This window comes from Habropoda laboriosa, unplaced genomic scaffold (genome assembly GCF_001263275.1).
Source record: "Habropoda laboriosa isolate 0110345459 unplaced genomic scaffold, ASM126327v1 scaffold713, whole genome shotgun sequence".
Lineage (NCBI taxonomy): Eukaryota > Metazoa > Arthropoda > Insecta > Hymenoptera > Apidae > Habropoda > Habropoda laboriosa.
Window position 1 is genome coordinate 396,591 of NW_017100832.1, and position 24,396 is coordinate 420,986.

Genomic DNA, 24,396 nt, shown 5'->3' on the forward strand with positions numbered 1-24,396 from the left:
AATTTTCATTCTTCTTTGAAAAATTTGACATTTCGTATTACATGAATTTAATTGTAAAAGAAAATTTCAACTTTTTGAGGCAGCTTTAAAGTTTAAGTTAATTTTCACGCGGCACGGAACGTATTAGTATTCTTTGGCAATTTGAATGAGTTTGTGAGTGTGTTTGATACTCGAGAGTTCCGTTGAACCTTCATTTGCGCTTGCAATCATAAACTCCTGGCTTACAGTCGAAATTCTCGAAAAATTCGACACCTGAATCGCCACGAACTCGTATAAATTATACAATATTACACCGAAAATATTCTTGTCGAACGAGTGATACAACACCGCGAACGAAATCTTATCGTTCGTAACTATATAAACAGTCAACTATTATAAGCGTAACACAAGAAAAAGGATTTACAATTCTTTTTAATTGAACGATAAGGGAAAACATATATGACGACCCAGCAGCTGCAATTTTTCCAAACGATTCATAGGCCAGACACAACAGTTGCGATTTATTTTTCGTAGTCTAGTGTCTGTCGACAATAAACACAATCTCGTACTTTGTATATTTTGTAGATTATCGTGTCACTGTCTTCGGTTTCTTTTTTAAGTTGTTTTTATATTATGTATAACGTGAAACTTCGAACAAACACTGCTATACCGACCGAGCTTCCGGTTTCTGAACTATGTTCGAACGTTTCGTTTGTAATAAAATGCGTGATCTTATTTTTTGAACGACCCTCCGATTGTATTCTTAAAACACACGCGTAAGAATATGCAGACGTTTATTTTTATTCGACGACATTAGCCTACGATGCAGCATTTTCCAATCTGTAATATAGTTTGTCGAGTTAAAAGTCGATGATATTTATATCAAATCTATTATAAGAGTACGCCACAAATGTTACATTTATATTCTAAATACGTAATTGATTTAGTTTTTAATATAATCAATTAATTTGGTTAAATATTCATAAAATAATGCAATTCAAAATGGACCACCTTTTACGCATACTGGTTTTGAAGTAACGAAATTGTTACTAATTTATTTTTAGTAAAATAACAGAAGCTACTGTACTTTTTAACTTACATAATCATGATCAATTAAAATAGTATTGTCTTTTCTATTTTTTTCTACCTATTATGTAACATTTATTGAAAAAAATGTTCACTTTTCAAAGTTTAATAGACATGTAGATTAGAACAATTATTATAAATATTCATGCTCACAAAAATTTGTTTTTTTATATGCTTAAGGAAAGAGAGAATTACCAATTGATAGCTCAATCGGTAAAGCAGTTATCCAGCAAGCGAAAAATTTTCTCTTCGCCACAATAGTTGTTAAAATTTTCAAATATCGATTTTAGAATGACAAACACTGTTATAATAAAAAAAGAAAAGTGAAAGTAAGTATGTTTGACGATCGAGCCGGAGGGTCAAAGTAAATTTTCGTCACGGGAAGAGGAAGGAAACTTGTGCCTTTTTAAGAATGAACTGTGTTAGCTATTTACATTTTATCAGATACGATAAAAATTCCTGTAACGCGGTTAAATTATAGAAACAGAGAATGAAAAATATATATGGCGTATACTCGTTGCTACTCAAGCGGCAAAAATATACTTCTTCTTTCCTACAGTTAAAAAAAGAAAAAAAAATTGTATGGCAGATCGCTTAGTGTCTATACAGTGTCTTTGCAATTTTATTACACGTTATAAATTCACATAAAAGAAAAAATTGAAATAGGCGAAGAAATTGCTTATCGGTAGCGAGTACTTATTATTACTACAATCATAATAATAACATCATTATAAACTTTATTTACGAATAAATGTTTAAGACATTGGGATTCTTTCATCTGCGTTTCAACCACCTCCTTCACACATGAAACTAACATGGCAGATAATGAAATATTTCTATCAAAACATCTAATTACATATTTTTTTACGTAAAAACAATTCTTTCTAGAATAAGTAATATTTTGGAACTGATAACGTATTTATCAATGGAGAAAGAATTTACTTTTATCTAAAAGTTCATTGTGCTTGTTAACAGTAAAACATCGAGAAATAAATTATGTGCATATAATTAAATATTTTTCGTTTGTTCATCTCATCATTTCACCACAAGTGTATTATAATATACTTATTCATACAATTAAAGATTTAATAAAATGATAGATTTTGCAGTATTGACTTTTAATGTTTAAAAATAATGGAAAACGTATTTTAAGTGATAAAAGATAATATTATTATTTGTTTTTCATTTGTAACGAATTCCCAAATATGTTGACCAACTATTAGTCTCATTTTTTAAGGTAATAAACGATATATGTTAACGTTGGTAGCATTGACTGTCAGACGATAAACGAAAATTCGCTGCATGTTCACAAAACATCAAAATGGCCAAAGAATGACAACATACGGCTGTCAGTTGGAGGAGAAAGTTGATATTTCAAAGAGAAACAAGGGAAAATGTCTCACATTCAGTATGTGGACGAAATGGTCAAGGAATACCTGCTCTTCAGAGGTTTTAGTCAAACCTTGAGAGCTTTTGACAACGACTTGAAAGCCGAGAAAGAAAAGGGGTTCAGGGTGAGCGTAAAAGAAATTATGATATAAAGAGTGAGAGAGATAGAAATAGAGAGAAAAGAAAGACAAAGATAAATGAAAACAATGCTTACGAATATCATTTATTTAAAAACTGTAGTGTTTACATTTTCACAATTTCAAATAGATTTATTGTTATTTATCCAGCTCTGTATTGCAAAGATTTAATTCCTTCTTAATGAAAATTTTTCATTTTTTTATCAGGTTGATAAAATCGTCGATCAATTAATGCAATACATATATAATTATGATCTACAATCCTTAAGAGAATTATGGGGACATTTGGATACAAGAATGTTCTCCCGCTTGGAAAGTCATTTTACACCAGCTGTAAGGAAGCTGGAGAATAATGTTCTAAAAATGTACCTGGTCAATGCAGCTGTGAACAATAAGCAGGATCGGATTCAAGAGTTTTTTACAAAAATGACACCAGAGCTGCAAGGGCATTCAGAATGGAAAGAATGGTTTGGTAGGATATTCTCTTTTATTATCTTTTATTTATAAGAATTCTAAGAAAACAGTACTACATATTTTATTTATCTTTTTTATCATTTCAGCATTGCCATTTGTTAAAAATCCTGAAGACAATCCAGCATACTCTGTATATTTTAGTAGACAGTGGCAAGACACTATGTTAGTGTCCTTGCACAATTTCCTTGCTACTATTTTTCAAGTAGGTGAAAGGTATTTTGCATTGTGCCTCTATATTACATGTTCCACAATTGCAATCTTGTATAGAAAAATATCAATTACAAGTTATGATGGACAAAGATATACTTTTACATTCATATACCTAACTACATAGTATATAACTTAATTTTTTGATTCTTACTAATTACAGTGTATGCCTCAGCCAACATTACTTACAATAGATGAAGATACAAATAGATTGAAACGACTTCAAGAAGAAAATGAAGCATTAAAGCAACGTCTAAGCGAATCTGTTAAGATAGAAAATGTAATGGATGTAAATCCAGGATCAGCTCCACAACATCCACCACTCATGGATGACTTTTATATTATAGCACAGTAAATATTTTCATCTACCGTTGCATGTCAAAAGTAAATAATTCTATTATATTAACCAATCACTAACATTTCTTCTTACTACTTAAATAGAGAATCTCCTTTATTAGAAAATCCCAAAACTCTAAGAAACCTCATAAGAAATATAGGCGGCGGTTCCAGTCCAATTTTAAATCGAAAACCCGGAACAAGTATAAAGAAAGTTGTGGAGTCGGAAGTAACGTCGACGAAAAGAACTAATACGAAAGGAAAATTGAACTCAATTAGTAAGTCTGAACCGGTCAGCAAAAGAAGCATTAGCTGCGATTCAAGATTAACAAGTTCTAGGAAAAGGGATTCATCTATAGACGCGGTAGCTGAACGAAAAGCGAAAGATAAAATTGATTCTACTTATATTCTTCTTAGCCAGGTGAAAAATTGTTTGCTCGTAATTCTTTAATTTTATATAACAAAAAATTACTTCCAGGAAGAATATACGGAACACAGAACATCAATAATTCAATGTAAAAGTAATGCAAGTGGTTCGTACGTTGCTACAGGTGATGCAAATGGCATTATCAAAGTGTGGACTCCCATACCATCGCCAGAGTAATTATTTGGAATATTTACAATATTACTTAATGTTACTGAATTTTGTTAAAATTTCATTAAATTTAATTCTATTATGTTTTTTTTCATTAAATAGGACTGTTAGTACATTTATCTCTACCCCAGCAAACTCAAATAAAGCTATTACGGCATTAGACTGGGTATCAAAGAACGAACGTTATTTTTTACACGGTGATAACAATGGTCGGATTCAATTGCATGATACTCGCGATTGCAAAACCCTGTGGGACATTCAACATGTAGATGCTCGAATTACTACTTTACTATGTAATCCGACAGAATCTACGTTCGTGTGTTCTGTATCAAAATCGTACATAAAGAAACTGTTGTTGTACGATATAAAAACGAGAAAGTTAGAAAGAAGATTGCCGATGGATCAAAACGTGACCGTCCTATGTTCCACGTTTAATCGTAATGGGCAACTTCTTATCACGGGGCTATCCAATGGAAATATTTTAATATACGATTTGAGACAGAACGAAATTATTGATAATATAAGTTGCCACTCGAGTCCAGTTATTGATATAGAACTAATTAACGACTATCCGAATATCTGTACGCAAAGCGAGGACGGAAAACTATGTCAAAGGAGTTTAAACCATTCGGGAAAAATTTTATGGGAAACAAAAATTGAAGTAGAGAAAAATACGGTTCATGGGAAATTGTTTACTTTTGACCAAAGTGGTAATTATATGCTACTCTGTACACAAACTGGAGGAAATATATACAAAGTACGTAACTTTCTTTATATTTATTGACACTGAGATTCTTGTAATTTTTTTGTACAAATGGTACTAAATATAAATTTTTAGATGCCACCAGGTGCACAAGCAAAAGTTTTAGAATTAGGCGGACACAAAGGTACGTTGTGTTGCGACTGGTCTACTGCCAATCAATCTGGAACTTGTATAACTGGTGGTGCGGAAGGGAAAGTACGAGTATCGACGCTGCTTTCGCCATGATGCAAAAGCAAGATTAGTATCTGTGTGAATTCATGAAGTACTGTAAAGTTCATAAGATTAGCTCAAATTTGTAGATACTGAATATTTAGCATAATGAATGTTAAGAACAAACTTCATAGTCATTATGTTGGATAATGAAACCTAAGAGTATCCCATTTAAAGGACATTCAAAGTATCATAAGATTTAAAAAAAGATCCAAATATTTTATAAAGAGTACAATGAATGCAAACGTATCATGCGTTAGCGCAAAGTCGAATGTATTATAATCCTATCTTTAAAATGGAATCAGGGACTATCAGTTATAAAATGTACAGAAAATATTGTAATTGTAAAGAAAAGGATACATAAGATATCTATAAATGTCGCGTTAATTAATAGGACACATGACCGGAAGACTTTGTAAAAAAAAAGGAATAAAATTCTACTGATTTGTGTAGCGATTGCCATGTGTACACCTAATGCTAGAAATTTAAGCTACATCTGTAAGAGATACAGGAACTTGTCAATAAATATTGGTCAATTTTAAAATACCTGTGTATTGTTTTAACTTAATGTGTATAAAGCTTAAACTTTAACGAAATATTACTGTAAAATACTGATCGCTTTTTTGTACAGGATAACAAAATACGTATTTTGCTTGCATTATTTAATTAATTCTTACCCTGTTTATTTATCTTAACAGGATAGGAGCTTTAAGTGTGGTTTTCTCATTGACCATCTATTAAATGGGCCTGTCATATCTAATTGTGGAGACCAATACCGTCTGAGAGCTTCAATTATTTCTGCAGGTGTTATGGATTTTGTTGCAGCAACCTGATTAATTTCAAAAGAAAAATATAGAATATTCTTTTGGCATTCCAGAATTTTATAAAAATATCACAAACCTTGCCATGATAATATGGTTTATAAGTGTAGGGATTAACATAATTAAGCCTAAGTCGATCTATAGCATCTCCATAAATTTTACTTTGGTCTTGTCTCACTAATAATGCAAAGTCTACAATTTGTGCTACTGTTTCATATGCTAAATACCCCAAAATTGTATATGCTTGTTTTGATATTATTATATCACCTAAATTACATCAGAATGCATTTAACATATAAACTGATATTGCTATTACATATAACATATTTTAGTACACAAAACTCACTGTCTGCTGCTATCCAATCACTAAATTTATGTCGATTTTTATTTGCAAATGATGCATTACGTGCTTTACTGAATTTTAAATATCTAGCTTCATCCATAGATCTACTCATAATTTCAGCACGAATACACCTTTGTTGTTTGATTTCATCTACAGTAGATGCATCCTCAAGAAGTTCACCAGTATTGTCAATTTGACTAAAAAAATTATGCAGTGGCCCTTTGTGTTTTGACCCTTCCAAATTTTCAGTTTGTACAATCTCTTCAGCTAACTCACTGTCTATTGCTTTGTGTATGGAAGACTTGAATTCTTTTAATTCTACAAAATGTAATTCAATAAGAATATAATGTAACCCATGAAATTTCTCTATTTTTAATATATATGTAAAACTTGCCTAAATATTTCATGAGACGCTGCAACCTGACTTTATCTTTGCGTAATAAAAAAATCAGATCCTCTGCTGAAATAGTAATGCCCTTTTTCGAATTTCCTCGTCTCTCAGAAACTTCACAAGCTTTTTTTATTATTGTTCTCATTTGTTGTAAAACAACTTCTTCTACGATTTTCGCGGATTCAATTAATGGCTCACTACTATCTCCGAATCCATGCATCATTTGTCGTATTTCTGCAAAATGATACTCCTACTTGTATAGTATTCGAAAATAAAAATGTTTAATATCAAAAGTTTATTGCGAAAAGTTCAAATACCGGTAGTGTAATTCACAGATTCATTTCGAATGTGAATTGCTGAATCATTCGTTGGCTTGGTAAATGATGCTTCGGCCATAATTGTGTATTATTTACTAATTATTACCTCAATGAAATGTGAGTTAAAATCATTAAGAAATTTTATACAATACGACTAATAAATAACGATTAGTATTAAATCAGCAGTGCCTAGGTTATGTGTCGCACATGACATATAGTTCACTGTCACTGTAATTCTCATGACTACTTTGTTTTATTTAAAAATATCATTTTTGTAAGATCAATGGTGCTAAACGTTATCGACGAAAAATAAGGGCTTTCTCTATGTAATTATTCCGATAAAAATTTTGTTATTTGTTACTTATTTTGTTTTATAAAATTACATAATTATTCAAATTATTTCAACGTTTAATTTGTTTTTGACACCTTATCCACTTAAAGAATAAAAGATTTATGAAAAAATGTCATTATAAAACAATGCTTGTCAAATAAAAATTTTAATCATTCTAATGTACATCTTTTAAGTATCGGAAATCAGTGTTTAATCCTTTTAATTCATGATAATATTTGACAAACATCATCCCCCCTCCGAACACTTATCTACTAACTGATCTATGTGTTATAACTTTGAACAAAGAAATTATTTTTAACTGATAAATATCTAGCTACAATACAATATCTCGGTATATCAAGGAATTTGAACCTCGATTAGCTTTCGAATTTTATTTTCGTCCATATATAGCGATAGATGCGTTTACACCGAACGGATCAGACATTCAGGCTGTTTGCATTGATTTTTCGTATAGATCAAACTGACGGGAGACAAAAACATTTAAATACACAGATTACATAAAATGTTTTTTGATTACAATTTCTTGACGTCAAATGCAAACAGCTTCAATAATCTTGCAAAATAAAAATTATGCACACTACATATAAAATATTAGAAATATTTTTCTGTCATTTAATAGCTTTCTATTTTCAATATTTCTATTATCAATTGCTCAAGTCTCATTACGAGGAGGTTGGTACAAATGCAGACGCACAAAATATTAAGTATTTTATATCATGATTATTAAAACCATTTTAGAAATTAATATATTACCGACTGGAAAGATAAATTGACACGTTTCATTACTGAAATATTGAAAGCCTGTAAGCATTATTACATGTGTATATTTTTATCTAATAATAATCTCACACAATCCCTTTCAAAATCCATGTTTCCGGTTTCCAAAAACGAAATCTAACGATGCACGCTAATTTGTCTTCAATGTATTAAGTTGTTGAAAAAAATGACAAACATCCCTCTACATTGACTGATGGTATGAAACTGACAAGCGCGGCGTTTCACAGCTCTTTATGTATGTAATCTCACCTCCTGCCCAGTCCAGATAATGTCAACCGTGCTTCAAAATGTGAATAATTAAAATAAATCTAAATATTTTGTAGTTTTTTATATTTGTTAATAAAAATAGAAATATAATGCACATTAAATTCCCCCTTTACTAAGTTCTCATTACTGTTATTATTGATTTGCATTGATTATTGATTAATATTTTAAATTCTTATCATTTTGTTCTGTCAATGAGTATTACTATATCTCTAAACGTTATTTTTAAAACATATTACATTAGTACTGTTAATCTTGCTTTTACTAAGTAATCAATTTTTCGTGTATCAAATCACGTAGTATGATTCATTGTAGATAAGGATATAGTTTTAAGGATATAGATCTCTATTGAGTACCATTAAAAGATATGTACGCCCTTGATGAAAATTAATTGTTTTTACATAATCTCTTATAATAATATTGTAAATATTTAAATGAATTTTGCAGGAAAATAGTAATGTTAATATTTACTAAAATTTCTAGCGAAATAATTTTTAAATAGCATTCTTACATAGAATATTTCACAATAATTAAAGAATTAGTTACTTCTTCATAATTTTCAGAGATTAGATTTCATACATGTGAAGTTATCGCATGTAGCTTTTAATTGCCTGTACGATGTGAAGTATGTTATAAATAAGGAAAAAATGGCGGATAACGATGTAAATGGTGACTCTGATGAAGTACAACAAGAGAAATCACAGAAAAAGACAGCAAAATATGACAGCGGAGCGGCAGATTTAGAAAAAGTCACAGATTATGCGGAAGAGAAGGAAATACCCTCATCTGTTGGAATCACTTGTGTAAGTGCTTCTACTACTTTTTGTCCCACGTGTTTCTGATTGTCAACAATGTTCACCTGACTTTTCGTTGCAATGATAAAAATTCAAATTTTCTTTGGCTTCAGAATTAGTTTTGTATCACTTTTTGGTGTATCACTTATTAGCGTTTATAGAATTTTTACACATAAGTGAACAATTACAAAACCTAACCTATAAAGTTGTATGTACACATAATAATTGATAACGATAATTAAGAACAAATTGTTTGTTGTAGGCTTTAAGTATAATCGGAGATCAGCGAAATAAGGAGGCTGCGGAAAAGAAAGCAAGAGAAAAGGAATTGCTAAAAGTTTCTATTAAAAAAGAAGATGTTGATCTCATTGTAAGATATTTATGATAATTATTAGTAACATTTGCCTTGTAACTGGCTAATTTATTAATTATACTTCGAAAGTATCTCACTAAGCTGTTCAACTGAAACATTCATTTTTATTCTAGATGAAAGAAATGGAAATAAGCAGAAATGTAGCAGAACAAACACTCAGGGAACATGGAGGGAATGTTGTGGATGCATTAATTACATTAACAAATTGACTGTACAGTACGAATTTCAAGCAAATATTCATATGTCTCAATTTTATTGCAAATTATATGGACTTAGGAATTGTTATGACTTTGGGTTGTTAATAATTTATTCATATATATTACAAAATATACTCTAAGTGATTCTGTATATTCTTTTTTTTTTTTTATTATTCTTTTACCTGTAAATACCATTTATTAATGATATATTAATGAAAATGTATAAAGGGGTATGTTAAATCTCGTGAAAAAATAATTGAAGCTCTGATTATGTGTTATCTGGGTGTTACCTCTTGATAAGATTGTAGCCTTTATATGTGCAAGATGTGCTTAATGTTTTAGTTTAAATCAACGTATTTACCTGTTTGCAAAAGGTCCGACGATTTATAGTATATGGAATCTTTTCAAGTATTAATAAGATCTGAAGAATTATACAAAATCATGGTGTGATAAAGTTTGATAGTTGAAAATTGATCATGTGAAACGAATTGTAAATTTCTTATTCAAACGATGATGTGACATTAGTACACCTTACGTACATTTGCAAATTTTTCACTGCACGGATTTTTCTTTTTTTGTAACTAAAATGTTCACAGCGAATTATTTATATAATTATACAGGTGTGTATTTTGGATTTTATTTTTTTTATGCGTTCTCATTATTTATTACATCTGTGACAACGAAATATTTTTTAATAGAGCAAAGCACTTTCTCGCTTATAGCGAACGATTCTTCAGACACTGAAAATAAAAATCCTAACGTGAACGATAAACGCAGAGGTAAGATCATTAAAATACTATGAAAATCAAAGTTTCAGATTCATTTTACTTTTACATTTTACCTGCGGCAATTCATCTTCATGCTGCTGCAAATACCATGATTGTAATTTTTATCGGTAAGTTTATTTCTTTCGTATAAGTATATTGCACGCTCTATGGGACACTTTCAACTAATGTGAACTGATTTATCCTTGCAGGAATAAAGGTTGGAATATGATTACAGCTACGCAAATGATCATTTTTCTATTATTCGTATTCGGTATCTTTTTTGCGATTTTAATATATTGCAAAACCTGTACCAGGTACGAGTCACGTTCTAGTAGTTCAATTCTAGTAGAATATCGATTCTCTAAAATTTAGAGTTTATAATGCCAGCTATCTGCTTGGTTATTGTAAACAAAATTAAAAAAGTGTGAATTAGCAGTGCTTGTTCGTACTGTTCTCATACATATGATACCTATAACTATCGTTAATAAGACTTTACAGGGGATCTAGTGCAAGATATTCAGAGCACAATGCATATCCAAGTGAACGCAGTACCAGTGTAGACTCCAGGCCGTATTCCTACTCGATTTATGAATCCGCGGACAGACCACCACCTTACAACGAGGCTTGCAACGCTCCACCACTTTATGAATCTCCTTTCAATACAGTATGTTCACTTCTACTTCAATAATCGCACTAGAAGCAAACAAGTGACGACAAAAAATAAAATATTGCGAATGCCTGGTATAATAATCGTTATGATCACTTGTATTATCTTTTACTTATTATCTGGTAATGACAGATAAAACTCTAGCTGTATTGTGCAACATATCATACCACGTTCAATTGTATTTTTTCAGGTATCTATGCTTGAAGCACCACCAGTTTATCCAGAAACCCCCAAGGCGTCTGAACGGGTATCGCATTCGATTAATCAAACATTTCCGATTACGAATCACATTTAATAAAGTATTTATATATATGTGTGTCCCCGCGAATCTATTTTTAATCTAAATTAATAAATAAATATAAGGATAAGATTAGCAAAGAAAATCTCTGAATCTAAAACAAGAAATAAAAGTAATTTTTATGAAAATCTATATATACTGCTGTTATTTTCTATCTCATTAATTCCTGTTATATGCTTTAACTCGTTGGAATACTTTGAGAAACACATCATGCGTTTATTGTTAAATTGGCAAGATGTCGGGGATAATGAAAATCACGTAAAATTCTCATGATTATATAATGAAAATGTCATTTATTTGATGTGGTGCAATGACTTAAAGTAAATGGAAAAATGAACGTTTGTATGAGCTGGGTTCTATGAACAGCAGTCATGTACTTCGAAAAGCTACCACTGCTGAACTATTCATTACAAAAAGCTTCTGTTTCGTTTTATTTTTCCTTTTTTTCTTCTCTTATCTTCGGGTTTAAATGCAATATACAACGGAAGTGTATCAGACAGCAGCGCAGTAGTAGCTAGTGCGACACGACATGCTGATTTTCATGATGAGGTAACACTTGTCTTACTTGTACTTAGTTTATCAAATTATCCAGTCATACGCTCATGCAGATTGGTTCAAAAAGAATTGCATCTAATATTTCTCGAACTGTCGTACGGTATTAATATTTAGTTTCTTCGTTTTTTTAGGAAAAAGACATTCAACATTACGAGTTTTCATGAGATATTTTTTTTTTTCGCCGCACAGTCCCAAAGATAGAACATGGGTAGTAGAATGGACGTAGACAATTTTTTCGTTCCGTTTTTGACATTTTTAAAATCTGAGCGAGCACACACACGGCCAAAATCTGTTCCTTAAACCGCTTACATGTTTCATTTTGTCATTACACGTTTCTTTTCTCTTTTTTTCTTTGTTTTCTTCCTTTCATTTTTGTTCTTTTCTCCGTTTTGTCGTTTCATCTTTGTAAGCCCTAACGATCTACTACGACTGAAATAAACATCGTGTAAAAAACGGTGGAAAAACCTTCCCTAACTATGTTTCCATAGGAGTTTTCTTTTCCCTTTTAATCTCGACAGATATACATTACGGCACCGCGACGTGCGATGGCGACACAGGCAAAATGCATGTACGTGTCGAGATCAAAAACGAGATACACATATACAATCTAATCGTATTAATTTGTCGTAATTACATTACATTTACTTAAAGCATTGCTAGTGTGTTTCAAGGAACATGAGTTTAGCACAGTCTGTAAAATAGAATAAATTATAGTTGGTTATTGTACCCTTCATTAAAAGTATGGTTCCGTTTCGGTTCAGTTCTTATAAAATACAGTAGATATGTACAGTAAAAACCTTAAAATCGAAAGGGACGCTAGATTTGGGACTGTCCGGATATAGCGACCGTTTCCTTAAAAGATAAATTCACTGGCTGCCAGGATCGTCAGAAAGTTCTAGAAAGGTTGTGATACAATTGCGGTTAATTACAGTGGTCTTATCACAGAACATGTATGGCATTAAATCTTCGATATCATTACTCCTTTGTAATGGTAGGTATTTATATCTCGTATTTAAAACGTTCGGTAAAGCTAGGTCGGAGGATCAGGAAGCCAGTACGGTACTAAATGATGATTATTGTTTTGCGTATTCTGTCGGTTGCCCATAATTCAGATCATTGACCACACAATATTTCGCGATTTCAATAATTAATTACACAAAAAACGATTAATATTCTCGTACTATATAATTGACTAACTTTTTTTATTTATACAATTTCGTTTAGTTCTTTTTTTGTTTTTCTCATTTCCTGTTCGCTTTTTTTATCTTTTTTGTATCTAGTTAACGCGTGTCATCGACTTCGTTCTTCTGCTTTTCTTTTCCTTCGTATGTTTTTTTTTTTCTCACCTCGTTTAATGCGACTCTGACCAACATCTCTAGTTGATACATGTATCCTGCGCGCACGAGTACGATAGACATTTCAATAAGAATCAACATAAAATTCGATAAATTATGGACAACCCTAAATTAGCTACTATGCAATACTCGAGAAAACAAAACAAACTGTGCCTAGAGATAAAGGGGGGATGTGGGGAGGGCTAAGGAGGGAGAGAAAAAGGCCGCGTAATAGGAAGGGGACGTAGGGCGGTATCTGCAGACAAAAAATATACAAAAATACGGGGCACAGATTGCGTAGCATTAATAGTAATCATAGTAGTAGTCGTACATGTTGAGAGAAAGAGATCATAAAAAACACTAACTAGAATCATTTTTTCTCCGTTCTTGGAAGAATTCGACGTTTTCTCATTTTTTCCTTCATATTTGTTTTCCATTTAAAACTAAAAATCACTATCGGTAATAAACATATCTTATTTATTCTTGCTTGTCGCATACGCGACGAACAAGCGTGGGACATCTCGTTTGATCCGTTTTTTTTCATTTTTCTTTCGTCAAAGGAACAAAATCTTTCTTTTTTTTTCTTTCTTTCTTTCCAAATGTCTGGTCGACGTCTATCACAACTCTCTTCCCTCATGTGTCACGTGTCCCTTTTTCTTCGCGTGTGAGCCTGTGTTGCGTAGCAATGTTTCAGCGAGTTTCAATCTCGCCTTGGTCCTCTGGCTGCTTTTATTGATGCTTTTCAATAATATATAGATGGTTCGCGTGCTTCTCCAAGCTATTCCTCCTGTTGTACGAATGAAAGCAAATCCATGCGAGACCCTAATGATGCGCATTGACAAATCGCTGACCATGATGTTTGGTTCCGTGTCGAAGGATGAAAAACACGTTTGTTTTTTTTTTCTGACGCACGAGAACCCTTTACGTTAACGCACAATGCAAAGTACCAAGAAATTCCGTCCAAACCGGTTGGAACAAATATATAGTGCTTTACTCGTTTCGAGGTTATTTTCCATACGGTGTATACACGTGCTTTCTTTTCCCTTTCTTTGTGTGATAGAGGCTTCTTAAACGTCGACGACATCACCGAATTACAACAAAGTCTATAGCCGTGGGTTTTTTTTAAATTGCTTTATAAAACCCGCTGCTTTCGAACCGGCGACACCTTTCGTGTCTTCCTTGAACGATACCATTTAAATCGCGGTCGAAAACCATGAAGACCAGTTCCCGCCGCGGTTCCTTCTCAAGTGGACCAGAGGATGGCGCACTAGGAAACATTTATTTAGCACTACTTGTATCACTGTACACAAAAAAGTCATGAGGGATGCAGAATAGGCGGGGGCGATGTGGAGGTCGTGCCCGGAGTCAGCGGTGACTGTTTTCAGCTCTGTTTCACCCGCTTCCTGGGCGGTCCGATCGGTGGAATTTGTTGGGTGGCCAACGCCCGAAACGCTTCCGCTATGAGATGCGGATGTGAGTTCACCATCGACTTAAAACCCGCTGTGTCCATCACATCCGTCGCGTGTCTGAAATACAAATGGAACAAAATTGATCGAAACACGTTTCGTTGTTTTCTATTTCCATATGAATATATCAGCTGTTTTATTACTGATGTAATCTGTTTTACTGACAGATACAACGTGTGCCTGATTTAACCTCGTTTCTCGAATTTAAATATTTATCTCTATTCTTTCTTGTCTTTCTTCGAGAAGAATACTTACGTATTAATAAAATCTATGGCTTGTGCCTTCAGTTGATCAGCGCTATGCAGGTCAGCGAGGATTAGGATGTCGGCCGCGTTCTCGATCGCTAAACTCGTGCACAACGCTTCCTCGCACATAACCTTCAACCTTTCTAACGCGTATTTGTCTGCCGCGGCTAGCAGATCGTCCGCCATCTTTTCCAAATTCGCCGCCTTTCCGGTATATATGAATCGCAGCATCTCTCGTAACACTTCGTGGTCCACGTCGGTGATGTCTACGCGATTCTGCTTCCTTTCCTCCATCTCGTGCTCGAACATCGCCGAGAAAACGGGACTTCGCGCTAAACGATAAAATTGTACAATAGGTGTGATCATCGAGATTCTTCTTTTTTCCCTTTAAGGAATTTGAAATAGAAAAGCTGGAGCACGCGGTTAACCTTAAAGTTAAGCGAGGGGAAATGCAGTTTTTCGATCAAAATCGAACATAATTTGTAAATTTAATTATATTACATCGAGTTTTCATTTACCTGCAAGAATGGCTTTGTGCGCCTGAAATTCCCTCCCACACACTGTCAGCGTGACGTCGCTAAATTTTTGGTTTTCAAACAAAAGCCCAAGGTCATCCGGCAATCGACACTCTGGAACTTTGAATTGTATAGTATTACTTTGTCCGGAAATGTTCACGCTGTCCGCCACTACGCTGACCTGTAACATTTTGACGAATTACAGACACTGCACAATGTAAACACCATTAGAAGGTCGTACAAATATTAAGTATGTAACATACAAAGGTATATACCTCACAGAATATCGTGAGTTTATCGTCGGGCAAGAGTCCATTGGCTTCGTCCAAAAGGAAATCTCTCCTAATGAACTTCTTGAATCCCCAATCTTTACCTTGGACGAACCTATAAGCACGTTGGCTCTCTGAAAGCATAAAACAACCACTGTTACCATATTTTCATCGATGCAATCTTTTTTTTTTCTATTTAAAGAAATTGAAATTAGCATGGATTTTCCGTGTTCTTTCCAAGCCCTTTGAACTTCTCGCAAAATTCCACGGTAAAAACTGACACTTGGGAGCCGCCATATTTAATGGCGTCCTTACACTGTTTACTTATACGACATACGGATACATCAAATAGGTTATGTGATATATTATATAAATTTTCGATAACGATGCAGATGTATACGAATTGATAATACTAATAACAAATGGAACAGGATCTTTCAGTGTTGATATAATTATGTAAAACTCCATCCACGATTAGAGTGTCAATGTAAAATCTTTAAAATACCCTGCATTGCATCCGTTTCACACGTGTACGGCAACTTACCCATTGCTTTGGTTTCTTCTCTTTTGGCATTAAGAATAGAAAATTTGAACTTTGCTCTGACTTCGGATTTGTTGCACGAAACGAGAAGGAGATATAGAGACAGGTAGTCTTTGCTCTCCTCATCCAGACCCTTAGGATTCACTCTTAGGCACCTAAAATCAATTACCGCTAATGTAAATTCGCTTAATGCGGCTTCCCAGTCCTTCCATACGTGATATACTATTTGCTTTTTATTTACAACAAAATATAGTAAAGTATTATTTAAAAATATAACAAATGGTTTTTTTACTTCTGAAATACCTTAACACATTATAAGCAATCGTATACGAATATGTTTGAAACATGCATTTGCAAAATACTTTTATTAATAATTTAATTAACAATCGTAACAATGTTTGCTATAATTGGTAATTAAATTACTAGTCTATTCTAAACAGATTGAATAAAAGAATTTTGTTAATAAAAGAAAACAGGAAGTAGGAGATACACTTGTGCTCAGTTAAATTGGAAAAAATTAGGTCTGCTCGTTTGAATTTTCGCGAGCAGAATAACGTTTTGATTCCAGAAATTGGCTCTCGAACAGTTCGATGAAGAAAGAGAATAGAGTGAGATAAACGTAGTGCGTCAAGGAGTAACGGTCGAGAACCGACACTTGACAAAGATACCAGCTGTGTTGCAATCAATTATCATCCAATACCAAAAAATTCAGCCTATCTTTCTGAAAATATTATCAATGAATTGGTGAAATTCTGCCAATGAAAATAAGCCCAAACACGACATAAATCGGACTAATTTTACCAGTCGTCAATTTAAATATCCAAGATGGCGACGATCAGGTGAGCAATTTTTAAATGTGCTTCTAAAATTGATTACTATTAAAGACTAGTCCGATTCATGTCGTGTTTGGGTTCATTTTCATCAGGAGAAACTCATTAAACCACTGATATAATTTTCATAAAGATTAGATGAAAATTATAGAAACTAAAATTTTGAATATTGACTGATTCATTGCAACCCAGACGTCTTCCTTTCAAGTGCTGCGTCTCGCTTACTCTCTCTATGTCTATTCACTTTCCTTATCGATGTACTTAAGGCTTGCTGAGCTCGAGGCAGTGACTGGTGAGAAAAGAGTGGGGATGGTTCGTTTCAATTTAACCGAGCATGGGTGTATGAAGTGTTGTGAAACCCTCTTAATTAAAGACGTAGTACTACGTGCTTCATAGCATGGCCAAATTGAAGTATAATATCGCGTAACTAGTTTTATCTAACGTGAGATAATGGACGTTTAAACGTTGAACGTAGTGGTGTGTGTGATCAGCACGTATCACGTCTTTTATAATTCGCTCGAAAAAAACTCAATGTTATGTTTCTCATTGTATAATCGCTGTACATTTCAAATTTAGCGTTTAACTCAATACTAAAACGAGTACATAGTACTACGAACAAAATTTTAACCATCATTTTTATTTTACGAAAAAGAGAAAGAAGAAATAAAGCTAACAAGTGAAAAAAAGGAATAAAAAGTTTTAAGTTGGTGAAAAAAATTAATCTAGGTGGTAATAGGGGGTGCTACAATATCAGACATAATTACGTTACGCTAGAGGATTACCTGTGTGCGAACGTAACGGTAAAAGGGGTCCACAAAAAAAAAGCGGCTTAAAGAGAGGGTTTGGTATGCAATGCAAAGAATCTTAAACAATTTTGCCCGGATAGAGAATTTTCTACGATGGAATTCAAAAAGCGAAATTCTTCGGACTCGTGTCGCGGCGGCTGACAAACGGGTATAATCTTCCGCATCTTACCATTTTAATTTATCGTTGGCCCCTGCTGAGAAGGTGGACGACTTTAGCACTTCTCCCATTTCCTCCCGGCAAAAGCTGAAGTTATTTATCGTCCACATGTAGCTGAACTTAACCACCTTCACCTGTGCACATAAGACCTTCAAATGCAACACCACGTCAGAATACATCCCGTAGAAACTAGCTTAATATATCTACGCTAAAGGACTACGCAAGTATGCGTAAAAATATACATATTTTTATCGATTGGTATTTCTTTAAACTCGAAACAACTAATTTAATCCATAAAAATGTCAGTCATTTTACCTCGAATACAATCTTCTCGTATTCATACGAACTGAACCTAACCTTCGAAACACTGAAAAATTCATAATTACGAATACTTCTTTAAATAACTTCAACAGCGTCTTAACGGTTCTTATATAGTACGAATTTTTGTTTCCACCGTTCGGAAGGCAGACTCGCATCTGAGCTGCACTCTAGCAGTGCGCCATGAACTATGCACTACATGTAGACCAGCCTACCGACCTCTATAAGGAAAAACATGGGAACTAATCGCACGAAAACATCTTCGATATTTCGCAACGAAAATTTTCAATCTCCAACAGAGTTACATGCTCTTCAATATACCTGTCTCTCGAACAAGAGGTATAAAATTACATAGAAATAGTGAAATGATACAGAACGCATATTCCTAGTCACTGCAGGCCATCTAATTCTGCTGTTACAAACGCGCAATCAACAAGCCGCATTGCGGGCTCGGCATAAAAATACAAAACAGAAAAATTACTGTTTTTCGAGCAGCGTGACGAGTCCTCCTCTTATCGCTCCCGATTGGAGAAGACCTTCTTCCATTACGTCGTCTGGCTTTCAGACTATAACGAAACTTGTGAAACACGCTTGTGTGTACGTACATAGGTACACGTGTATGATGTATGTGTTATGTCGAATGGTTTCCTCGTCCTCGGATATATTTGTTCGCTAGTTTCGTCTCGCGTGCCTCCAAGCGGAAAGAAGAGGAAGAAGAAAAGAAGAAGAAAAGGAAAAGAAGACGTGGCGAGAGAAGAAGGAGAGGAAAAAAAAAGAGCTAACAGAAGTTCTTTTTGAGAGGAACGTCGAAGGTTCCTACGACTAAATTGATCGTAGCCTTGAAGTAGCGCGCAGACGAGCCGCGAGAAGTACTACAAGTACGGTAGGCACGTGTCAGAGAGAGATAGAGCGATAAAGCAGCCAGGGTCGAATTGAACTTATATCACTTACGTAATTGCCTTGAAAAAAACGCGCAGAAAAAAGGATTTAACCTTTGTGGCGGTTCGTTCTGATGCACACGTTCCACGGCTTGGTTAAATTATGCATCGACAATTCGACGATAATACTGTTAATGGCGTCTTGGTAAGAGGAGGAGTGGGGAGAGGGAGGTTATTTTAAAAAAAATTTGATTTTTACGATTCGGATAGAAAGTTGTCTCGATGTCCTTCGAATTTTGCATGGTAAATGTTAATCGATACACTTTTTGAAATTAAATTTTTCCTTCTTATTTGGAATGTTTTTTAATTTTTTTTCTTTTCTTTTTTTTTTGAGGTTATAAGGAAATGTAGAAGATAAAGGTTGAACTCTGCGTGTGTGTGTCTGTGTTGTGTACACACAGTGATGCAGGAATTAGAATGAAACCTGTGGGTTTAATACCTCGTTCTGCTCGTTATGAAATAAGTTACTTAATGGAAAATTGCATTCCAGAAGGTTCAAATGTTTCGATTCATCTTTAGGAATTTAGGTGGGCGTCGATTATGACGAGCATGGTGCATGCAGCAGCAGTAACAGAAGGCCAGTTACTGTGAATTTTGTAGCTAATAGAGTTTGAAGTATGGCGGATTTTCAAGTATACGCATTTTCAATGGTAATAATTTTTCAATTTTATTTTTCTCATAAAATTACAAAATTGAATTCTTCTCGTATCTTGAAGAATGAACCACTTAGAAAATAAAATCCTATTTCCCAACGATTACACAATCTGCCACGAAAACGAGATTCAAGCAGCAACGTGGATAAGTATCAATTGCATAACGCGTACAACGGAAGAAAGGTGGCGAGCGATACATACTCGACGATCGGACACCTCCTTTCCGCTCTGAAACGTGACGAGGCGTGCGTCCACACTTCCGCTCGATATCGATTCGAACGAGAATCGTCAACGTTTCGCAAGCAGTATCTTAAAATTATTCGCGATTCACTAGGAAGCGATAAAACTCGTCTATTATTAAGTATGAGAAGTTCTCTAAATTATCGCCAACATATCAAACAGAGCTGAAAATTTAATTTTCAGCCTTTTATATACAAAAAAATCGATTTTTCATACTTTCAAATTGGATTCCCCTTCGTTTTCAAAATTTTAAAATACAGAGCTCAAAATTGTTGCCTTCAATTAACAGTAGATGGCACGATATGTTCATAAAAAAATCTAACAATCAATTTTTTATACTTTCAAATCGGATTTCCCCCTTTTTCGAAAATTTCTAATAAAACATGGTAAATCGAACGTTTTTATAATCTGGCTCCAGGAACATTTCTGTTGCATATCGATATCACAGCTGAAAATTATTATTTTCAGTTACATTCAAGAAGAAAAAAAATCTAAAGAAAAAAATGGATGTCGAAACCTGAGTGGAAAGCATGGGCAGGACAGAGATACGCTTAGAAGAGGAGGAAGAGGAAGAAGAAGAAGAAGAAGCCGAGGTCGAGCCCCCACGAGTCAACGATCCTTGACGTCACGCGTGTGCACGACCTTGGCGAACGAAGCCGAGCCCGGAGCCAAATCTATTTGTCTAGTTCGCCTTCTGCTCGACGTGGCCCTTATCTCGATCCGCGTTATGGCCTCTGTCACAAGAGAGCGTGTGGCCTCTCTCTTCGTCGTAGAGCCCTTGAAGAGTCATTTCGAACCGGAGAGTCCAGTGAAATTTTCTTATGGAACCTGTCGTTGCGCAAGTCGCATTCATGAGACGTACACTGCACACTCTGGCTCATAAGTGTTTGTCCATCCATTTATTCACAATGTTCTTTATTACTTAAACGAGCAACATTCTTTAATCAGTTTCTAAGAAAAACGTCAAGAATGTAAATTGTTCTGTAAACGTTCTATCTGAAGAAGTATAATTCTTTTGCAAAAATTTATCAAAGTCTTTAAGTAAAGAACAGAATGTGAATAGGCAAATACTTATACGAGCAGGCTGCGGATGTTTATGCAATTATGAGATATGAAAATATGCAAAATACACGAGAGTAACGTTAGAATCTGTTGAGGTAAACAAGAACACTAATCCATGGATAAATGTACCATAGTAATGTTGCTCTTATGTACTTTTGCATATTTTCATATCTTATGATTGCATAAGCATCCGCAGTCTACTTAGGAGTGATAGTGTAGATCATTTATCATGAGAATACACGGTTTCATAGGATAGTTTATTATCTGATAGTTGAGAATATAAAGCACTTTTTAAAGGAAACCAGCTTTTAACTATTCACTAGTGTTAGCCTCAGTTACTGATACAAAGTTTCTTGTCTCTCTGCAATAAATGAGAACAAGAACACTGACATATTACTTAATCAAATTAACAGTTCAGTCATTTTTCAACTAATTAGTGAAATGAAAGAGACTGTTTTTCTTTCTCTTGGAAATATCTTGCAATAATTGCACCACTTGTACCACAAAAAAAGTGCAGATCAGTAACAGTAAATTAAACATTAAAATGAATAAAATTCTGGTATTGTATATCTTTTTAAATGAAGCTATTTCTACAATTTTTCCTAACATAAAATTACACAATACCAATCTTTTCATCCTTCTGGTGTTTAATTTAAAGGCAATACCTAGATTGAAATGATTCAAACAATTCTCTGAAATCCCGTTCGATCAAACAACAGAAACAGAGTCTCTGAGAACTGGTAGCAATGAAACAGTCTGGCACGGTGTGACACGGGGTCACCGTTCGATTTCCCTTAATCCGGCAGTAGAACAGTGTGAGCCGCAACGGGAAAGAAAGAAAAGCTAACAAGCGTCGAGAGAGAGAATGGAAATAATCGATTTCAATGGACGATTATCGATATATCCACGCGGTAAATCAACACGTAGCGTGAAACGTTGATTCGTTTCGAAATCGATGAAATTCTCCTTCGAGATTATATATGTATATATGTATTAACGTCTGTGTTTTCGTAGGAATAGGAAAATTCATGGTGAAAAACGGACGCGAAACGGTGAAAGAGAAAATCTGCACGTTTGAAAAGACGCGAAGGAATCGATGCATAAAGAGGGAAGCGTGAGAAATGCCGGCACAACGACCCTGGAGATGAAGTGAAAGTCTCGTCTCTCTCAACCTCCGTCTTTCTTCTCCCTTGATCGCCGCCGCCTTTTTCGTTGGAAACAATGCGCGGCTACTGTGGCACAGGGTAGGAGAAATTAACGCGTCCAGAACCGTGGGAAAACGAGGAATTTCCGCGGAAGTTTGCGCTCGAAATGGAACTATTTTTGGGTGAAATCGGAGCGCTGATTTTCTGGTCCATAAGTGTGTCCAAGATTTTTCAATGCAAGTTAGAAAAGTTGGAAAAATTAAAAAAGTTAACAAAGTTAAAGTTAAAAATATTTAAAAAGTTGACAAAGTTCGAAAAGTAACAGAAAAATACAATTTTTTTTGTAAATTGGTCAAAAATGCAAAAATTTTTGTCAGATCGGCGTAAAAATTGTATTATTTTTTTTCATATGCTGTAGAATTTTAGTAATTAGTTTACGCGTGCTTCGAGATAAAAAAGGTTAAAAATCGTCGAGTTAGAGCATTGACAAAAAAAAAATTAATTTCTCTCTCTTGAAATTAGTGAAATTATTTTGATACAGGAGTATCTTAAGAAAAGAAATCCTTTAAAAAAGTCATTACTGACTTATGCAGAATAATGCTTGACAACAGTGTATTTGCCCATTATTCCATAAAACAGCGACTAGTATTTCTTTCCATCTCTATTAACGATCGAACAACCTGTAATTGCGCAAGAACTTGATCGAAACAACAACGAGCTAGTCTTTCCTTTGTTACACGTCGATATCTTAAAGAAGAAGCGACGTTTTGCTCGCTCAAGTCACGCCACGATGTACTCGAAGGTAGCAATCGATAATGTACAGAGATTAAGGACGCTTTAATGAGCGTTAGAGACGTTTCTTGATGCATGGGTCATCTGTGACCCACGATAGTCAAGATTTACCTTCGATTTATAGCTTTGATGTTTAATAATACGGCGAATTTTAACATCCGAAATGAAATCCAATCGTATTTCTCTGTTTAAAGTGAAAGCTGTATTAAAACAGCTTATTAAATAGTATTTTACAATTTTCTTATTTACCAAGTACTTCAATCTTCAATTATTACATTACTCTGTTCTAAAATGGAACATTTTATCAAATTTGACTCTTCAATTTTTCTGTAATAAAAAGCGATCAAATCTCGAACCTCCACGTTTCTTCATCTAAAAAATTCAACACTTTGTCAACATACGCTACCTCTCTATTCTCCAAATTTACATCTCTAAATTCCTACAACATTCAAATCTCAATTGTTCTCAATTTTCGAGAATCCAAATTTCCTAGAAAATCTGTCAAATTCGTTAAATCTAAATTCTAAATTAAACATCTCCAATTTCTCACCCAATTCTACTCGTCAACTGTTCCATTTTCCAAGCGCCCAAATCTTCCGCTATAAATAGTTCCTCGATCTACCACTAGGTGGGACATATTATTTTTTCGTTCGAAACCGATTAAAAAAAAGTTTCGTTTCTTTTCTTTTCTCTTCGTCGAACGATCGATCATAGATCGAAATATTCAAGGCTGTCCAACTGAAATTCCTCTGCTCGTATGTCTAGACACGACCGAACAGCTGAAAACAGCTCACGTGGTAAGCGCACCGGGTTCGATGATCCTCACTTCGGCGTGACCTTCGCTGGCTATCTCACAGGTTCAATGCACGCTTGTTGTACGTGTAATCTCGTAACCAGTTACATCTTACCGCGCCTCGGAAAATCTCTTCCTTCGCCGGTTGCTCGTGAAACTCTCGCGACCTTTTCTTTTACGATCTTCTTCCTCCCCCGAGG

At 34.3% G+C, this 24,396-nt stretch overlaps 5 protein-coding genes across 8 annotated transcripts in view; 3 read left to right on the top strand and 2 right to left on the bottom strand.

Moving 5' to 3' along the window:
• The first annotated feature begins 2,394 nt into the window (after positions 1-2,394).
• On the top strand, positions 2,395-5,498 carry LOC108577274 (WD repeat-containing protein 91). The gene is made up of 8 exons (XM_017940407.1): positions 2,395-2,579; positions 2,799-3,063; positions 3,152-3,267; positions 3,436-3,623; positions 3,714-4,029; positions 4,087-4,208; positions 4,306-4,960; positions 5,042-5,498. Exons 1-8 carry the CDS (start codon positions 2,460-2,462, stop codon positions 5,189-5,191), a joined length of 1,932 nt encoding a protein of 643 aa, XP_017795896.1. The 5' UTR covers positions 2,395-2,459; the 3' UTR covers positions 5,192-5,498.
• On the bottom strand, positions 5,142-7,282 carry LOC108577275 (transcription initiation protein SPT3 homolog). Its single transcript, XM_017940408.1, has 6 exons — positions 7,049-7,282; positions 6,735-6,965; positions 6,344-6,658; positions 6,077-6,264; positions 5,854-6,005; positions 5,142-5,211 (listed from the first exon to the last, which is right to left on the bottom strand). Exons 1-5 carry the CDS (start codon positions 7,125-7,127, stop codon positions 5,868-5,870), a joined length of 951 nt encoding a protein of 316 aa, XP_017795897.1. The 5' UTR covers positions 7,128-7,282; the 3' UTR covers positions 5,142-5,211; positions 5,854-5,867.
• A 1,746-nt stretch (positions 7,283-9,028) lies between these two features.
• On the top strand, positions 9,029-9,817 carry LOC108577286 (huntingtin-interacting protein K). The gene is made up of 3 exons (XM_017940426.1): positions 9,029-9,244; positions 9,498-9,605; positions 9,722-9,817. Exons 1-3 carry the CDS (start codon positions 9,089-9,091, stop codon positions 9,815-9,817), a joined length of 360 nt encoding a protein of 119 aa, XP_017795915.1. The 5' UTR covers positions 9,029-9,088.
• Positions 9,818-10,145: 328 nt separating this feature from the next.
• LOC108577285 lies at positions 10,146-11,560 on the top strand. 3 transcript variants are annotated; one of them, XM_017940423.1, is made up of 5 exons: positions 10,146-10,425; positions 10,504-10,584; positions 10,790-10,886; positions 11,062-11,236; positions 11,430-11,560. In XM_017940423.1, exons 1-5 carry the CDS (start codon positions 10,392-10,394, stop codon positions 11,532-11,534), a joined length of 492 nt encoding a protein of 163 aa, XP_017795912.1. In that variant the 5' UTR covers positions 10,146-10,391; the 3' UTR covers positions 11,535-11,560. The 3 variants fall into 3 exon arrangements, with proteins under 3 accessions (XP_017795912.1, XP_017795913.1, XP_017795914.1); XM_017940424.1 differs by having other exon boundaries at positions 10,147-10,425; positions 11,071-11,236; XM_017940425.1 differs by having other exon boundaries at positions 10,147-10,425; positions 10,808-10,886.
• A 2,277-nt stretch (positions 11,561-13,837) lies between these two features.
• Positions 13,838-24,396, bottom strand: part of LOC108577284 (speckle-type POZ protein) — a 71,495-nt gene continuing 60,936 nt past the window's right edge. The window contains exons 3-8 of one of the 2 annotated variants that reach the window (XM_017940422.1): positions 18,268-18,389; positions 16,466-16,617; positions 15,928-16,055; positions 15,656-15,833; positions 15,148-15,469; positions 13,838-14,952 (exon numbers count right to left, since the gene is read on the bottom strand). In XM_017940422.1, coding sequence (XP_017795911.1) covers positions 14,808-14,952; positions 15,148-15,469; positions 15,656-15,833; positions 15,928-16,055; positions 16,466-16,617; positions 18,268-18,389 — 1,047 coding nt within the window. In that variant the 3' untranslated portion in view covers positions 13,838-14,807. Of the gene's footprint in view, positions 14,953-15,147; positions 15,470-15,655; positions 15,834-15,915; positions 16,056-16,465; positions 16,618-18,267; positions 18,390-24,396 lie in introns of both variants that reach the window. The other variant, XM_017940420.1, reaches the window with a different exon arrangement.

Bases quoted from the DNA above. Each gene is read 5' to 3' on its own strand.
- LOC108577274 (XM_017940407.1), top strand. From the start codon at position 2,460: ATGTCTCACATTCAGTATGTGGACGAAATGGTCAAGGAATACCTGCTC. The intron at 2,580-2,798 runs GTGAGCGTAAAA...TTTTTTTATCAG, and splicing joins AGAAAGAAAAGGGGTTCAGG to GTTGATAAAATCGTCGATCA. The intron at 3,064-3,151 runs GTAGGATATTCT...TTATCATTTCAG, and splicing joins AGAATGGAAAGAATGGTTTG to CATTGCCATTTGTTAAAAAT.
- LOC108577286 (XM_017940426.1), top strand. From the start codon at position 9,089: ATGGCGGATAACGATGTAAATGGTGACTCTGATGAAGTACAACAAGAG. The intron at 9,245-9,497 runs GTAAGTGCTTCT...TGTTTGTTGTAG, and splicing joins CATCTGTTGGAATCACTTGT to GCTTTAAGTATAATCGGAGA. The intron at 9,606-9,721 runs GTAAGATATTTA...TTTTTATTCTAG, and splicing joins AAGAAGATGTTGATCTCATT to ATGAAAGAAATGGAAATAAG.
- LOC108577275 (XM_017940408.1), bottom strand. From the start codon at position 7,127: ATGGCCGAAGCATCATTTACCAAGCCAACGAATGATTCAGCAATTCAC. The intron at 6,966-7,048 runs GTATTTGAACTT...ATCATTTTGCAG, and splicing joins ATCTGTGAATTACACTACCG to AAATACGACAAATGATGCAT. The intron at 6,659-6,734 runs GCAAGTTTTACA...TACATTTTGTAG, and splicing joins GCGTCTCATGAAATATTTAG to AATTAAAAGAATTCAAGTCT.
- LOC108577285 (XM_017940423.1), top strand. From the start codon at position 10,392: ATGTTCACAGCGAATTATTTATATAATTATACAG. The intron at 10,585-10,789 runs GTAAGATCATTA...GCAGGAATAAAG, and splicing joins CGTGAACGATAAACGCAGAG to GTTGGAATATGATTACAGCT. The intron at 10,887-11,061 runs GTACGAGTCACG...ATCGTTAATAAG, and splicing joins TATTGCAAAACCTGTACCAG to ACTTTACAGGGGATCTAGTG.